This window comes from Ochotona curzoniae, unplaced genomic scaffold (genome assembly GCF_017591425.1).
Source record: "Ochotona curzoniae isolate NIBS_2020 unplaced genomic scaffold, NIBS_Ocur_1.0 scaffold_4505, whole genome shotgun sequence".
Lineage (NCBI taxonomy): Eukaryota > Metazoa > Chordata > Mammalia > Lagomorpha > Ochotonidae > Ochotona > Ochotona curzoniae.
This window is the reverse complement of record NW_024467118.1, coordinates 31,803,721-31,818,125: the sequence shown is the minus strand read 5'-3', so window position 1 is coordinate 31,818,125 and position 14,405 is coordinate 31,803,721. Positions and strand designations below refer to the sequence as shown.

At 41.4% G+C, this 14,405-nt stretch overlaps 1 protein-coding gene across 2 annotated transcripts in view; it reads right to left on the bottom strand.

The window, feature by feature from the left end:
- Window positions 1–14,405, bottom strand: part of KIF13B (kinesin family member 13B) — a 174,799-nt gene that overhangs the window by 152,095 nt on the left and 8,299 nt on the right. For both annotated transcript variants that reach the window (XM_040966250.1, XM_040966251.1), the window contains exon 2: window positions 7,577–7,670. In XM_040966250.1, the coding sequence (XP_040822184.1) occupies window positions 7,577–7,670 (94 nt within the window). The remainder of the gene's footprint in view (window positions 1–7,576; window positions 7,671–14,405) is intronic.

Genomic DNA, 14,405 nt, shown 5'->3' with positions numbered 1-14,405 from the left:
TTAGTCGGAAAATGACTTCAAATATTTCAAAGGAATGAACTCCGGTGGAAGGACCCTTTCCTTGGTACCACTAACGACTCTGCAAGAGAAATGAGCAGGGACAAGTCAAACTCCCTTAATTCCGCATATATTTTAATAGCCTCAATCTGGGTATCTCCTAGTCTCAGAGCCCTGTGGACCTCCAGAGAATGGCTGGCTGTGCTTTATTCCTATCAAACACTCATGAATCACATAATAAACTCGACCAAACTAATGTTTAATAGGAAATCAAAAGGAAGAGAAGGACATCTAATGATCTAAGAGGTGGCTGAGATGCACATCTCAGAAACTCTCCCTGGACTGGCAGCTGTAGTCTTCACATGGTCTAGAGACCACAGGAGGGAAGAGGGAAGCACCATGCTTTTACCATAAACCAACCAAAGACTGTACAACAGCACCACCATAGCTCCTTCCGCCTACGATGGAGAGCTCACCCTGTAACACGCCCTCAGAGCACCACAGAAGTAAGTATCCAGAGAACCAAGATCTGCAAACCTCCAATCACTCAGAGAGTTCTACTCTCAGTAAAGAACTGTAGAGAAATGCTAAGTTAATCTGTAAGCACGCACACAGAGGGTTTTAAAGAAAAAAGAAAGGACATGACCAAGGAATTGACAAGTGTAACTTACAGGGAGGAGCTCTTTGCTTTTCAGATTTCAGCCCACGCTTAAAGTGATTGGATGAAATACCAAATGTTACCTTTCCTCCCCAGGGTTAAGGCTGCTTCTCCATATGCACTAAACTTGCTAAGAATAGTCAAGGGTTTTTTGTTTGTTTGTTTGTTTTGTTTTGAGTCACCCCCTCGGCTTTTTGCTACATAAAGACAATCACAGGACCAGCACTGTGACATAGAGTTAAGCCAATGCCTGCAGTACTGGCATCATCCCATATAGGCACAGGTTTAGTTGCTCTATTTCTGAGTCAACTCCCTGCTAATGAGCCTGAGAATGCACTGAAGGATGAACCAAGTATCCAGCACCCCTCCACTCATGTGGAAGACATGGATGAAGCTCCTAACTCTGGCTTGGCCCAGTGTAGCTGTTGATGCCATCTGGAGAATAAACCAGTGTGGGAGATTTTCCCTCTACTTCTGCCTCTCCCTCTCTACAACTCTACCTTTCAAACAAAACAAGTCCTCAATTTTTTTTTAATTTAAAAAGTGTTTAAATTTTTAAAAAGAAGAGGAAGGAAGCAATCATGGGGGCCTGCACAGTGGTTTATCGAGTTAATTCTTCATCTGTGCGCCATTATCCCATATTATACCAGTTCAAGTTCCAGCTGTTCTATTTCCCATCCAGCTCTTGCTTTATGGCCTGGGAAAGCGACAGAGAAGACCCACCTCCGTGGGCCTACGCCTACGTGGGAGAAATGGAAGAATCTCCTGGCTTCATTCAGCACAGCTCTGGCCTTAACAACCATTTGCAGAATGAACTAGAAGATGAAAGCTCGCTCTCTCCCATTCCCTCTGTGTAACTCTGCCTTTACAATAAAAAAAATAAATAATTTCTTTTTTTAAAAAAAGGTAATCATATGGCTACAATATTGTGCAAACAATTTACAAATACACGTAAGTATAAGCAAATACAAGAGAAAGTAACAGCCTAAGTGAGAAAAGTAACCTGTGGGGGACAAGAACAAAGTTTAAACTGGGAGGTCTATCAAAAAGGTACAAATTACATTGGCAGCGATGGGTTACACTGAACAATATGCACATCATGTGTTTTATCCTTTAGGACTTTATTTTTTAAATGTTGCCCCAATTTTTAAAACTTTATAAGAAAGTCCTGCCTAATAGAAAAACAACCAGAACCTTGTCCACTGGAAGCTGCCAATCCAATAGTCAGCAGGTCTTGTTTGGAGAGCCCAGTGTTTTGTTTTGCCTTTCCATTGTAACGTGATAGCCTCCAGGCAGGGCACACACTCTCCAATTAGCCAGAGATGCCCCTATTATCCTTACTGTGACAGTTCTTTAAAAGCAGGACAAAGAAATAGGAAACCACAAGCATCGCATGTGAGGATGTAAAAACCGGTGCAAGGGGGAGGTTTTAGCAAACCTTGACAGCCCCTCAAAATGGTGAACACATTCCCACGTGACCTGGCAACTCCATGCTTGAACATCTCCCCCACAGAAATGAAACATATGTCCACACAAAGACTTGTGCACAGGTAGCATTACTCACAAAGCCCAAAAAGTAGAATGAACCCTGATGTCCACCAACTGATGAAGGGATAAACAAATACTAGTGTACCACAAAAGGGAAAGAACATTAAATGCTAGAACATGATGAATCACAAAAACATTGTGCTAAGTAAAACAAGCCAATCACTGAAGATCAGGGTGTGATTACATTTATGTGAAATGTCCAAAACAGGCCCATCTCAAATCCATACACAAAGATCAAGATGACAGAAAAGTAGATAATGTTGCTAAATATACAAGTTCATTGGTAAAAATCTGTGAATTATTCAATTTAAATGGATCATGTGTGTGTGTGTGATCTCAATACAGCTGTTCACAAATAAATTATCCTGGGGCCAGCATTGTGGTACAGTGGATAAAACGACACCAGTATCCATCAAAGGGGTACCAGTTTGTGCCCTCGCTGCTCCCGGAGACCCGAAAGAGCTCCTGACTCCTGGCTTCGGATTGGCTCAGCTCATGCCGTTGCGCTCACTTGGGGAGTGAACCATCAGACGGAAGACCTTCCTCTCTTTCTTTCTGTATATCTGGCTTTCCAATAAAAATAAATGTATCTTTTTAAAAATCTCAAAATAAAAAAAAATTAGAATTCAGAAAAAAATTTAATTAAATAAACCATCAACAGCATCCACTGGGTTCTTAGAACTTGCAAATCGATTAAACCCCTAAAGCAGATGGTCTCAATGATGTCTCCTGGAGGTCCTCCACAAGTTTCCAAAGGGTCTAAAAGTCAAAACCAATTTCTTAATAATAGTTTTTCACTTTATTGATATTCACATTAACACTGGGTAAAACTGCTGGCACCATAGATACACTAACACCAAAGTACACTAGCAATCACTGTATTCTTCATCATCACACACCCAGGGGAAAAACAAAGAAAAGTTTTTTACATGTGACAATGTCTTCAAATTAAGCTGTGAAAATGAGGCTGGTTCCAGTACAGTGGTGCTTACAAATTAAGCTGTGAAAATGATGCATTTTATTCCAGTTCGGCCTTTAAGCATCCATCTCACTACAGTCCTATGTGGGGAAATGGGAACGTGGGGTGAAGCACTTTGACTAGTATCAGATCTGTGCTTGCTCAAGTTGTCAGTTAAACTGGTCACTACTGACAGCAAAGCACTTTTATTTGACACCCACAGTTCCTAGGGGAAACACATTTTGCTTTCCCAACTCACCAGACATCAGCTATTAACTCAAGTGAGTCACAGAGTAGAGGCCACCAGGAGAAAACACACCTTAATCCCTTTAAGACACATCATAAGTCTTTCCATTCACTATGTAGCCAGAGCGAGCAGGAATGGCTTGTTTGGCCAAAGGAAAGAAAAAAACAGCAAAAGGCGAACAATGCAACTTAGTCTGGGAGACCATCCTGCCCTATCAGGGAGACCAGCACCAGCATTAACTTTCAATTATAACATAACATTTTAATAAGCTTTAAAATATAACCCAAATAAAATACAGCCTAAAGCTAAATTAGCTATTACATCATGGTCTCATATCAACTAGTCACAAAGGGACTTTTATAAGTGTGCCAAAATGCTAAGACTTACATGTTAAGAATCTTATTTACTAATATCTGAAATAGTGAAGAAGTCATCTATTTGTCCCAAAAAAAAAGAATGTTTTTAATTATGTTACAGATGAAGATTCAGAAAACTGAAGGAACAATAAAGTAAAAGTTAATTCAGGGCCAGATAATTAATCCCCCCCCAAAAAAATCTTTCCTTGCACTGGTAGTATAGGTTGTGTGGCTCTGCACGGGAACATACATACATAAAATGTATTGGCATACGGCAGTACTAATCAGATAAGAAAAAGAAAAAGGGGACAACACAGTGGCTCAACTGGCTAATCCTCCACAACAGCATCCCCATTTTGGCAAGGATTCATATCCCTGCTGTTCCCATCTAATTTCCTGCTTATAGATTGGAAGAATAGTGGAGGATGGCCCAAAGCCTTGGGACCCTGCACCCACAGGATAGACAAGAGACTCCTGGTTCCTAGCTTCAGATAAGTTCATTACCGCTATTTGGGGAGCAAACTACTGGATGGCAGACCTTCTCTAAAATCAGCCTTTCAAATAAAAACAAATAATCTTTAATAAAAAAAAAAATCTGGACACAACTATTTCATTCACTAGTGTCCCGAGTGCCGCAAAACAGGAAAACCTCATCACTGATCCTTTCCACATTTGATGAGGTAATCCTCTGATCTTAGTCCATCATCCTGAGCAGCGTGTCAATCTGGATTCTCAAGTTATTTGAAAGGGAAAAGCCTGGATTGTAGGCATTAAAAGTTCACATTAATAAAAGTTTAAGAAATTAGAGGTCTCCATAAGAGATAATGTTAGAATCTTGGAGACTAATTAACATTAAGCAAACTTTAATAAAACTTCTCACCTTGCAAAGCTCAAACTGTTTCAGAACTAAGTAGTTTTATGTGAGACACGTGTTCTCAAACATACTCTTTCCTTAAAAAACAAAAAACAAACTTACGACCTTTGTAAACATCTACGATTGTTGAGGACCAAAGGACTACAACTTGATCACAAGCCCTAAGAGCAATATATAAAAAAAAAAAAAAAAAACAATAGCTAACAATTCTACAGGGTCTACTGTGTACCAGTGCTAGCATCTGTTGTAGTCTGAATTCATTCAATCCACATTTAAATAAATATCACATATATGCACATTACAGGTACTAGTGTATCTACTTTACAAATAAAGAAACTGAGGCACAAGAGAATTAAGTAACTTGTCCAGAGTAACACACATCACAGATGACATCGAACCATGCTACCTCTGCTCCAAAGTCAGTGTTCTTCATCTTCTATTGGACTAGTAGTAACAATTTTTTCAAATTTAAATTTTTCAGTTTTCAAGATAGTTTAGAAGTCCCACATGTAACACATTCACAAACAGTTTTCCAAATCTCCGTCAATAAATCATGAAATTGCAAAAGGTTTATCAATTTAACCATGGTTTTCATTAGTTACAATAAATGAGGGGTGTCAAAAATCTGATGGAAAATTCACATTTTCTTCATTTTTTAAAATTTTTGTTCTATTTACTTGAAAAGGCAGAGACAAAGAAAGCTCTCATCTGCTGCTACACTGCTCCCCAAACACCTCAACACTAGGGCTGAGCCAGACCTAAGTCATGGCCCAGCACTCCATCAGCATGGACATAGAGGACAGGGACTCAGGTACTTGAGTCATTATCTTCTGCATCCCAGCATGCATCTGTAGGATGCTAGATCAGAGGCAGTAGCAGGCACGCTGACAAGGGATGTGGCACGCTGACAAGGGATCTGGGCATCCCAAGTGCAGCCTCATTCCTTCCTCTCCTTGAAACTGCACAAAGTGTTGTACCTGCCCTCAGCAAGAAGAAATGTAACAGAAGTGACCTGTTAACTCAACTCCTCAGGCTGTACCACAAAAGACAACACCACCCACCCCGAACCCCACCCTGCTCTGTGTGTATATGCGTGTGTGTATGTGTGTGTGTGTGTGTCTCTCTCTCTGGGGACATGACACTTGCCCTGAGAACCTACCACTACATTGTGAGTGGGTATTCTACGCAGCCCCAGGGAGGCCTTCAATCAACAGGCAACATCAAGGACCAGGCCTGGGTGACCAAACCTTCTCCCTGTGACTCTAACTGCAACCTTCAAGTCTTCCAGCTAGACACCAGGCAGCGTGAAGCAAGGACAAGCCACCCCCCACTGAACTCCAAATGAACTCCTGACCCACAGAAACCAGAATATAATAAATGACTATTGTTCTCTCAAGTCACTGCATTTGGAGGTCATTTGTTAGGCAGCAATAAACACTTCCTAAGTAAGGATCACAGGTAAAAATGTCAGCAAATGACACACTTAACTCCAAGGCAGTCTAAATGGACAGAGACATTCCGTCTTTCTACCAGAGAACACTCTTTCCCAATTTGTTTGTTGGAAATAACTAAACTCTAAGACCAGCCTCCAGGCTATTAAGTCCCAAGAGCATTAAACAGTCCCAAAGGTAGTATTTTCAACTAATACTCTGGGTGACAGTCCATTTCATTAGCAGACTCCAAGTAACAACATCATTGCTGACCCATGTATACCCTTCACACCAGGTATATGCCACAGTTCTCATAACTAGAGCTAATTAGGCAATATCTCTGCATCTGTAAGAATGAACTTGAACACTGACAAAAGATCTTAAAAGCACAGCTTAACAATCACTATGCAATTTGATATTTGGGAAGGGAGGAGATGTCAGATTGGGCAAATGTCACACAGATGAAGTTCACAGACGGGTAAAACATAACAAGCTACAATAATACAGTTAAGGAGTAATGTCAGAGTCTCTGGAAGTCAGCTGCTCCGCACTATTTCATTCACAAGAGCATTTGCAGAGCACGCTACACTGTGCTTCAAGTGTTTATTCACCATCAGCTCTTCCCCCGTCATCCTCACTTCAGGATGAGTACAGAAAACTGACACAGCTGTCCTGCACAGTCTGTCTGACCCATCTGCAATGCTGCCAACTGACAATTTTTCCTGATCCACTTCCTCACAATCATAATACTCAAAAACTGTGGGAGACAATGGCTTACTCACAAAAAATGCCTAACTTCCTTGTTGGCTTTCCAGATTTCCTGTAATCTAATCCCAGTTAAGTTGATCAAATTAATTGCCTTCCATTTACTGAGAAACCTAAATTAATCTCTTGATTCTCCCCTAATTCACTTTCCTGGCCTGCCTTTTGCCCACACGATCATTCAGAGCAGAACTGGTGCCAGGCATCCATCCCCAACCCTGGCAGTCTCCTCCCTCAGAGACCTTAAAATCCACTGCAGAGCTGGAATTAACCACAAAAACCATCAATAATCATGAAATTAGTAGCAAGACTGTAGCTGACAAGTATGTATGGGAGAAGAACTCCTGAGGACCTCAGATGGGCTCTGATCGACAGGTGGGCTTTGAATCAACAAAAATAAAGGCCACCTACTCTAAGAACAGCCTAAAAGCCTTCCTTTTTACCATCCTCTTCCTTTTACATTTTACCTAGACCTCTTACCAGCATCAGTGCCTTCCAGAACCTTTCCTCAATCACTTCACAACCCACCACTCTCCATCTTGAGCTTCTGATATAAACACTACACAGAACCTTCACTTGGACACTTCATCAGTCTGCACTACAGACCCCATCTCATCAACTCAAGAGTAGCGGAAAGCAGCAATATGTGACTGCAGAGCAAGCAGTGTTTGTTCAACTCAACACAACTTGGTGGCCACTGCTGCTTTCAGACATTTAAAATCCACTGAACACAAACACCAACTTACCGGGCATCTCCTTTGGAAAGATTCGTGTTGACAGGACTGAGGATAACCTTGTTTGCATCAACATCCACCACACATTTAGTATGCAAGTCAATTTCTGCAGAAAAAAAAACAAGGAAAAGTCATTTTTTTTATTATTTTACAGGAAGCATTTGACAAAAATTCAATGTTCACTCATGATTAAAACATTCAACAAACTAGGAATAGACTGAACATGTCTCAGTCAAAGCAAGGGCATCTAAAACTCCCCCACAGAGCGGAGCAGATCAGCCTGTGTACACCAGGCACACTCACATGCCTAATCAGCACGCTTAGTTTGAGCTTCCAATTCAGCTCCTTGCTAATGCATCCCCCGGAGCAGGTGATGGCTCAAGCACCTTGATCGCTGTTATCCACAAGGAAGACCTTGGTTTAGTTTTGGCCTGCAAATATTTAAGGAGTAAACCAACGTGTGTGTGTGTGTGTGTGTGTGTGTGTGTGTGTGTGTGTGTGTGTGTGTGTGTGTGTTGGCCTTCCAAACAAACTGAAAAGAAATGAATAAAATCGCTTAAACCCACACAGCTAGCATAACAGGTAATGTTGAAGACTGAAGAACCTAACTGCCAACATCCAGAATAAGAAAAAGATGTCTACTGCTCAATTTTTGTTCAACAGATAGATTACTAGATAATAGGCAGGTCAGTGAGGCAGCAAAAACAACAGCCTAGAAAGCAGGAAGTCAAACTACTTGTAGATGATAAGATCTGCAAAATATATTGAAAATCCTACAGAATTCAGTTTAAAAACACTACTAAAATAAACAAGTACTGCAAAGCCATAAAATACAATATACAAAGGTCAGTTGTCTTTCTATACACCCCCAACAGGAAAGTCTGGCAATGAAATTAAGAACACTTTCATTATTATAGTTTAAAAATATCAAGGGAAAAGTGCTGGGACTAGCAGTTAAGACACCCATGTCTCATATTGGGTTTAAAATCCCATTCTAGGGCCCAGCGCAGTGGCCTAGACACTAAAGTCCTCGCCTTGAATGCACTGTGATCTCATATGGGCGCCGGTTCTAGTCTCAGCAGCTCCACTTCCCATCCAGCTCCCTGCCTGGGAAAGAGGTCAAGGACGGTCCAAAGCCCTGGGACCCTGCACCCATGTGGGAAAGCTGCAGGAACTTCCTGGCTCCCTGCTTCAGATCAGTGCAGCACCAGCCATTGTGGTCACTTGGGGAGTCACATTGCAAAACTTTACACACACACACACACACATCTCCACTTCCTTAGGCTTGGAGGTCACCATCGTTGGATAATTCCCCTGCTTCACAGTATCTGACTTTACCATGCTAGCTGGCCCCTTACAGTCAAATCTGTATTACATGTGAATTTATCTACTCTCCAGAAATAGCACTGTGACTCAGATTTCACTATCTTACCACTCACCACAAAGCTAGTTATTAGCTTCTTGTAAGAACATTTGGTCAGAGCAGAGGAGTTGCACCTGCAATGAGCAGCATATGCACCCAGAATGCATGCCCCAAAAAGCAAGGTGTCAAATAGCTAGCCCTATAACGATGCATTATCTTCACATCAAATGATCTTAAATTGAGAAGGAAGTCAAACATTTTCCTTCAACATAATAATCTGAAAGCATTAAATGATGTGATTACAGAATAAATCTCTGGAAAATCCTAAATAATACAATGTATTACCTAATAATCAATACACCCAAGCTAAAGTCATACTGTCCTAAACATGTCAATACTTACAAATATCTCTTACCACTAGTACTCAGGAGCTGGCATTGTAGCACAGTGCACTAAGCTGATGTTTACAACACCAGCATCCCATGAGAGACAGCAGTTCAAGTCTTGGCTACTCCACTTTGAATTCAGTTTTCTACTAATGTGCCTGGGAAGGCAGCAGAACAGGGTCCAAGTACTTTGGTAGCCAGATACTGCACACTAAAATTCCTCCTGGCCCAGATCAGGCTGTTGCAGGCAGATATCTGAGGAATGAGCCAGCAAATGCTAAATAATCTCTCTTGTTTGCTTGTTCTCACTCTGTCACTCTGCTTATCAAATTACTAAATCTCTTTCAAAAAAAAAAAAGGCAAGAGAGAGAGAAATGGTGGTTTGCATGCAGAAAATTTCCCTCCTGTCATTCTCCACTCCACATTTATCAAACAAAATTCTCCCTCCAAACTCGGACTGATGGATAGATACCAAGAGAAGGCTTTCCCCAAAACGGCTTAAAATAATAACAGAATCAAGAAAACAACAAAGTGAGAATTAAACTTTCAGTATCAAATACGTGAGAAGCATTTTGATGTAAAGTTTCACAGCCTAGTGGTACCCCACACTGAAGTTGCCTGGTTTTCAGGTGTGACTCTCCTTACCCAATTCCCGCTTCCTGATCATGTGCATCCTGGGAAAATAGCAGTAATGTTCACGTAGTCTTTCCCCTCCCACCAATGTGGGTCTACAATGAGCCCCTGATCCACGCTCCTTCCTGGCCTAGCCCTGGTTGTTGCTGACATTAGGCAAGTGAACCAACAAGCACATGGAAGAATCTCTCTGTGTCTACCATTTAAATAAATTTTTAAATGATTAATGAAAAAAGCTAACATACCTTAAAATATTAATCAGTTGGCTAAATTAAATATTACTACAAAATCTTTTTTTTTTAATAATCTTACTTAGTTGATTAGGGTACAAAGGGTCAAGGACTACAGGAATACAAAATTCTAAATGTAACACTGAAAACTTCAACTTACAATGACTAGAAAGCAAAACGGTGATCATACAGCAGTTAACAAATTCAGTTCTTCAATTTCATTTGAAAAAAACTAAGAACTGGTCACTGAGGTAGCACACAGGGTTAAGCTGCTGCCTGTAGTGCCAGCACCCCACATAGGAATCCCAGTTAAAGAACCCCACTTCATGTGCCTAACAAGGAAGCGGAAGATGGCTCAAGTGCTTGGGTCCCTGACATCCACATGGGAGACGCTGACGGAGTTCCTGGCTTGCACCTGACCCAGCTCCAGCTGTTGTGATCATGTGGGAAGTGAACCAGCATAGAGAAGAGATCTATGTGTGTCATTCTGCCTTTCAAATAAATCTTTTAAAAATTAATAAAAACTTAAAAACCACAGCATCAAAAAAGCCACCTACCAAAAACCTAAGAAAACATCTTCCTCTTCATTTACAACAATACTGAAATTAAAAGGCCAGAACCTTGCTGCTATGCACAGCCTCCATAAAAACAGCACTGAAGTGAACCCATCTTCATAGCAGCGCTATTCCCAAGAGCCAAAGTGGGAAAGCAGCCCAAGTGTCCAATGACAAATGAATTGCACAAACAGAATGTGGCATCTGCACACACTGAAATACTATCCTGACTTAAGAAGAAACAGTTCTGGTACATGTTACATTATGAGTAAACCTTGAAAATTAAGTCAGTAACAAAAAGACACATACTGCATAACCACACTTACATAAGACACCTCCAGCAGTCAGGGCCAGGAATGGCAGGTGCCAGGGACCAGTGCAAGGGGCAAGGGGCGATTATCATCTAAGAGCTACAGAATCTTAATTTGCAATATGAGCAATCTTCTAGGTATAAATTACTGTGACAATGACAGCAATGTGACTGTATTGTCAAAATGCTACTGAACTATGCATTTAGAAAGGTTAAAAGCATAACCATACTTTAGCACCATGTTTAAAAGCACTAAATATACATCATTATTACAACAGATAACACAGACAACAATTTATTCCTAGTAAAGCCTACAATAATGAGATTGGGATTTAATTAGCACTATGTTTAAAAACAAATTAAAAACCAGAGTGATCTTAAAGTGTACTGTAAGTTTATGACTAATCAAGCCTTACAGTACTAAACCATGAATGCTTTGATGCATCCATGAGTCTTAAAAAAAAAAAAAAGAGAGAGGAAGAAGGCCTGGTGCGGTAGCTCAGCAGCTAAAGTCCTTGCCTTGCATGTACCAGGATCTCATATGGGCGCCAGTTCTAATCCCAGCAGCCTTGCTTCCAATCCAGCTCCCTGGGAGAGCAGGGAAAGCAGTCAAGGATGGTCTGGAGTCTTGGGACCCTGCACCCATGTGGGAGAACTGGAAGAGGCTCCAGGGTCCTGGCTTCAGATCAGCTCAGCTCCAGCCGTTGCAGCTGCTTTGGGGAGTTAATCATCAGATATAAGATTTTTCTCTCTGTCTCTCCTCCTCTCTGTATATCTGAGTTTGCAATAAAAAAAAAAGTAAGTAAATATTTTTTAAAAAGAGGGAGGAAGAAATTCACTCCACTAACATTAAAGGTCCCTATTACCAGTATTCTCCAAGCAGGATTAATTTTCAGATTAAATTCCTTATGATAAAAATTAAAACATCAGTAGCTGACAAATTGGCAAATTGGCTTACTCAGACATCTTATTAGTCATCTTGTAAAACTGAGCACCAATTTGAAACAAGTCTTTCTTCAATGTACAAATCAGCTACAGCTCACACCCCAGTGACATCATAGTAAAATATGGGCAGGGCCTGGTAGACTCCTTTTACATAACTCATGTTCCATCTGGGAAATGCATCATTCACTGCCAATACAAAACAATTCTGAGTTAACTCCACTTACTAATCTGACCTTCTAATTCTCTGGAAAATTAGTCATTTCCAAACCAAAGCTACTACTCAAAATCACTGAGGTGCCTTCCCTTACCACTAACATTCCTAAAAAGCAAACTATATTATATAATACATTATATTACTCTCATATTCACTGGGGCCTTTTTTTTAACATTTATTTATTTATTTGAAAGGCAGAGCAGGAGAGGAGAAGAAATAGAAAGAAACAGAGAGCTTCCAACCACCAGTACACTCCTCAAATGGACACAACAGCCAGGGCTGGCCAGGCTCAAGCCAGCAGGCCAGAGCTTCATCTGGGTCTCCCACATGGGCGTAGGGACTCAAGCACTGGGGCCATCTTCCTCTGCCTTCCCAGAGGCATTGACAGGGAGTTAATGGAAAATGGAGCAGCCAAGACTCAACAGGAGGACTCAGTCAGGAGCTTCCTCCCAGGTCTCCCATGTTGATGCAGGCTCCTAGCACATTCAAAGTGAGGATTTAGACACAGGGACACCGCACCACGCCTGAGACCCTTGCTTTTTTGTTGAGAAGAAAAAAGGAAACAGGTAATACCCCATACAAGTAAAAACCAAGCTGATCTTTTGCTTTCTAGAAAGATACGCAAAATTTCAGTCACTAAAAAGTACACATTATGCAGCTAAAAACTGAAGGAATAAAATACAGCAGATAAAGAAGACAGCAAAAGCAGATTAAGGAGAATGGAGGTTAACAGTGTGAAAGTAAGTGAAATAATTTTATATGGCCCAAAACAAAAAACTAATCAATCTCAGCAGACTAGAAAAAATTTTTCAAAAACTTATAAGGTACAGCGATCACAGCAGCACTGTACGCTAATCCTCCACAAGCAAGCACTAACATTCCATATGGGCACCACTTTATGTCCTTGTGGCTCTTCTTCCCAGCCAGCTCTCTGCTTGTGGCCTGGGAAAGCCATGTAGAATGGGCCAATGCCTCGGGATCGTCACCCACATGGGACACCTGGAAGAAGCTCCTGTCTCCTGGTTTCAGACCAACTCAGCTCTGGCCATTGCGGTCATTTGGGGAGTGAATCAGCAGATGAAAGACTTCTATGTCTCTCCTCTCTGTTAAATCTGCCTTTCAAATAAGCATCCTTAAGAATAAAAGATACAAATTTACAAGGCACAGGCGAGCAGGTAGCCTAGCATTCAAGATGCTAAGACTCCAGAATCCCATATCAGAAGGCTTGGGTTTAAATCTCATCTATGCAGGCCCAGCGCTGTGGCGCTGTGGTTAAGGTCCTCGCCTTGCATGCCTGGGATCCCATATATGGGCGCCAGTCCTAATCCTGGTGGCCCTGCTTCCCGTCCAGCTCCCTGCCTGTGGCACGGGAAAGCAGTCGAGGAAGGCCCAAAGCTTTGGGACCCTGCACCCGTGTGGGAGACCCAGAAGAGGCTCCTGGCTCCTGGCTCTGGATCGGCATAGCATCAGTTGCACTCATTTGCATCGGTTGCACTCATTTGGGAAGTGAATCATTGGATGGAAGATCTTCCTCTCTGTCTCTCTTCTCTATATATCCACCTTTCCAATAAAAATAAAATAAATCTTTAAAATAAAATAAAATAAATCCCATCTACGCCTCCAGCTTCCTGCTCAAGTAACTGGGACCCTGCCACTGACCTAAATCCACCCCTCCTCCTCCTGGCACAGCCCAGCCCTGGCTATAGGGGACATCTGGGTGCTAAACCACAGATGGGAGCACTTTCTCCCCCACCCAGCACCTGTCTCAAATAGAAACTAAAATTACTGGTTTTTAGAAAAATACATAGACAATTTTTAAAAATAAAACTTACAAAGCAGAACCAAATGCCAGAACAATCTTAGAAAGTTGGAGGACTCACACATTCCATTTTCAAAGCTTAATACAGGGCTGCAACAAGAGAATATGGCACTACTGAAAGTATAAAAACAGAACAGAATATACACATCAATGCAATAGAACTGAGTCCAGATACAGATTACTACATTCATGGCCAACAGATATTGGCCAAAGTGCCAAGACAATCCTCTAGGGGAAAAGTGGATCCCTATTACCCACCACATTCAAAATCCCAGGCATTTGTGCCACAGCAAGTTGCATTTTTTGTTCATAACACTAATATTCCATATAAGTGATGGTTTGATTCCTAGCAATTCTGTCTCTAATCCAACTTCCTGTTACTGTGTC